The following is a 3,680-nucleotide window of genomic DNA, read 5'->3' on the forward strand; positions in this document are numbered from 1 at the left end:
ATATTTATATATAAAAAATTGATATGAATTATGTTCGTAGAATTAATTGAAAAAGTAGTCGAAAGTTAGTTGCGTACGTGAAAATTAAGCGTTATTTATTTATTTTTGGTCTGTAAATGCAATAACTGTAATATTGATTTATAATGTAGAAGTTAGTTATTCTTATTTAAAGAAATCAAATAAAAATAGATAGAATATGGAGAATGTGTCATATCATAAGATTAGCATCCCAAAGAAATGGCATTCTTAACAATGGAAATAAGAATCAAATTCTACCAATATTACTATTAATTGAATTCATAGTAAAAGACTTTGCATTGGGTAACATGTCGGCTTTATGCTAAATCTCAAGCTTGATCTACGAAACATTATTTTCACTTTCAAAGTTCATCATTGACTTCACGTGAGATTCAAGACCAAAATAAATTTACCCCACTTTGTTAGTGTTACTTTTAGAAGAAAAAAATCGCTTAAAATATTTTTTGAAATATATAATAAATATTTGACTTGCTTCAGTTACGAACTTACGACAATATCGAACGTTATATTTCCGTCATAATGTTGAGAGTAATGTTCAATATATTACATCTGGTACTTTATTGCCAAGAAGCTCAAAGCTGCAAATAACAACCATCGCTAAAGAAAATGTTGAATAACGCATGCCCCCATCGTACCCAATATGGGAACAACTGAACTACCGAAATATGGTGTTATCTAAAAGACCATTATAAGTTGACAGAATCAATGGCAAGATAGCTATTTAGGTCCAAAGACAAGCTTATGCTTCGGAATATAAATATTACAGGGGTAACCAAACAATACAATCAAAATCTTCAAGCAACAACTTGTCCAAAGAGCTGATTTCGGATCTACAATTAGGATCAAGAAACTTCATCAGAATCTAGAAAGTTAACCAGTTCATCACTTTATAAATTATAAGTTGTGTTAAATGAATTACATATTATATATTACAAAATGTTAGAATTACTTGATTATAAAATTTTGATAAATAATTATACAGCTTAGGAATTTTGAAGAATTCCTTACAGAAAAAAAAGGTATTTTGAATAATAAAATGAGAATTGATAGGTTATATTATATGAGTCCTCAAATAAATGTTGCCTAAAGTCCCAGAATTAAGGAACCCAGCCCTCGTTTCAAACATAAATTCGTTCCAGTTAATTGTTCTAGTTGTCCATCAGTGTGAAAGTTTCAATATCTTATTTTATTTCAATGTCAAAGTTTCAATACCTTGAAAATAACAACTTTCTACTTGGAAACAATATGAAAGTCAGTAGCAATACAGCGGCAAATATCTAACAAAAAGGATAGAGCCACACAATAAAACAGTTGTTATGCACAAAATATTTACCTCTGGAAGCTTTTTACGGAACACTACATCAAGTCGTGCATCAAGAGTATTTTCACACACAATCTTTCCATCACGAGAAGCCAACACCACCCCACCAGAGCTGAATATCAATTAAAAGAATCAGGTGTGCTACAACTGAAATTTAAATATCAAAGCAGCTAATATCTAATATAATTTTAGGAAGCATTCTCAATCAACTACAAACACTAGAAATGAATTAACCTTAAGACTTGAAATTAATGCTTTTACACCTGAAGATAATGTTAAATTAAAACTAATCAAGAGAAAGAAGGTAAGGCGTGGGGTAAGAAAGCAAGGCCCTAATTGGCATGGACAGACAGTTAGAAGATTTAATTATAACATGAACATTACCAGTAGAGATCATGAGAGTTGTGATGATGGGGTCCAGGTGGAAGATAGACTTGGTTGTCAACAATGATCTCTGGGGGATCAACATTTACTTTCTCAGCATACTCCTGTGCAGCTGAATCCAGCACATGCTCTACCAAGTGCAGGTCATCTTTCCGACATCTCAATAAGACAGAAGGTTCTTTCAGTCTAAGCAAACACTGTAACACACAGCCCTTATGTTATATCCCAAAAGTCCACATTCTTAGTAGAAGGTAGTCCATAAAATGACATCAGAATATAGGCATTATGAAGGATTGAAAAAGGTCTTGTATACCAGGGAAAGAGGGAAGGGTAAGAGGATGGGGTAGGGGTTGAACCAATGGCATTGAACACACCACTGTAAAGACCAAGGTTGGTTCCCATGGCAGAAAATAGTTATGATTCAAAAGAATCAATGATATTGATTCATTAATGTTGCCAGGTAATAGAACTTTGCTATGAAAACATTAGTTATAGATACAATGCCGTGCCATCATCACAAATAATACCAAAGTCGGACAAAATAAATAAATAACAGCAACACTGGTTGCCTATGTGCAAGATTCTTACCAAAAAATGGAAACAACAGTCTGATAATGATACTTGGTAGAACAGCAAAATCAAATTATCAAATCATAAGTAGGCATACCGTATTCATAATTCAACTGACCTGAATAATGAGATCTTTCAGAAGGTTTCTGTACACATGATCATGATGAGTCAAAGTCAAATGATGATGATGACTCACATGCAACAGTTCCTTGGATGCAGCTTCTTTCATGGAACTGATCACGTCATCTTGAGCTTGAAGAACTTTGATCCGAGAAGCATTCAGCTGCATTGAGTACTCACTGCAACAAACAATTAATTGTGCCACAAAAATTAAACTATCTCAACTGGCACTGTTTTTGCCACTTTGGAACACAGCACAACAATCCATATTTCACATGATGAAATAAAACAAGCCTCAGAAACTAAACTCTCAATTTCACTTATCATTTTCTTAAAAGAAGAGAGAATTTTTCATTCATCAAACTTCGACAATATCCTTGAGTTCAAGTAATTTGCCACAGACAACAGCTTGAAAGAAATTGAACATCAAACCAAACAAAATAAATAAAAGAGACTAAACCTCAATCCATATTTTCTAAATGCAAAAGTTGAAAGTGGAGCAAATATCAATTACTGATTTTACTGAATAGTAAAACAAGACCACAAGGATCCGCTAGACTATTTCATTAGTGATCTGGATTGCCTGCATTCACGCATTCAGCAATTCAGAACCATTAAAGGAAGATCGGACGGATAATATTTTAATACTTAAAACACAATTTTAAAATCTCAGCAGTTTGATCTTCATCACAGTCAATAGATAATGAAGTGAGGATCAAGACCTGTACGAGTAGGACTCACTCTCCAGAATTTATTTTCAACTGATATCAAAGGACGAGAAGACCTAACAAATTTCGAACTCACAAGAGACAAAAAAAACCAAAAAACTGAGTAGAGAGAGTTATGTAGGAAGTTACATCTTCTTGCGAATTTCGACTTGGCGTTCTTTGCGTTCGTACTCTTGCCTGGTCTTCTTCTTCTCGGCTTCGACTAACTGCAGCTTCTCGATATTGAATTCCTGCAGAAGGAAAAGTACGAATCAGTTTTAGAGCATGAATGGGAGACGAAAGAGGAGAAAATGGTGAAATGAAGAGAAACCTCTTCGGCGGAGACAGAGATCTCATTGGCTTTTTCCTCAGCTTCCTGGCGGATGAACCGAACCATCTGCTGGATTTGCTTTGAGACGTCTGCGTCGTTCATTTTCGGAGACGATCCACAGGAAACTTCCTCAATGATACGTATTGCTGTGCTGCCCCACTACCACAGCCCAGACCAGCTCACCTCTTTTTTTATATGCATGTTCAAC

General features: G+C 34.5%; 1 protein-coding gene across 1 annotated transcript; it reads right to left on the bottom strand.

Moving 5' to 3' along the window:
- Positions 1-524: 524 nt before the first annotated feature.
- On the bottom strand, positions 525-3,680 carry LOC106794127 (V-type proton ATPase subunit E). Its single transcript, XM_006584679.4, has 6 exons — positions 3,473-3,680; positions 3,292-3,392; positions 2,433-2,613; positions 1,745-1,941; positions 1,373-1,472; positions 525-869 (listed from the first exon to the last, which is right to left on the bottom strand). Exons 1-6 carry the CDS (start codon positions 3,572-3,574, stop codon positions 834-836), a joined length of 717 nt encoding a protein of 238 aa, XP_006584742.1. The 5' UTR covers positions 3,575-3,680; the 3' UTR covers positions 525-833.

The sequence above is a fragment of the Glycine max genome, chromosome 8 (assembly GCF_000004515.6).
Source record: "Glycine max cultivar Williams 82 chromosome 8, Glycine_max_v4.0, whole genome shotgun sequence".
Lineage (NCBI taxonomy): Eukaryota > Viridiplantae > Streptophyta > Magnoliopsida > Fabales > Fabaceae > Glycine > Glycine max.

Bases quoted from the DNA above. Each gene is read 5' to 3' on its own strand.
- LOC106794127 (XM_006584679.4), bottom strand. From the start codon at position 3,574: ATGAACGACGCAGACGTCTCAAAGCAAATCCAGCAGATGGTTCGGTTC. The intron at 2,614-3,291 runs GTAACTTCCTAC...TGTTTGTTGCAG, and splicing joins GTCGAAATTCGCAAGAAGAT to TGAGTACTCAATGCAGCTGA. The intron at 1,473-1,744 runs GTAATGTTCATG...ATTGATATTCAG, and splicing joins AACTCTCATGATCTCTACTG to CTCTGGTGGGGTGGTGTTGG.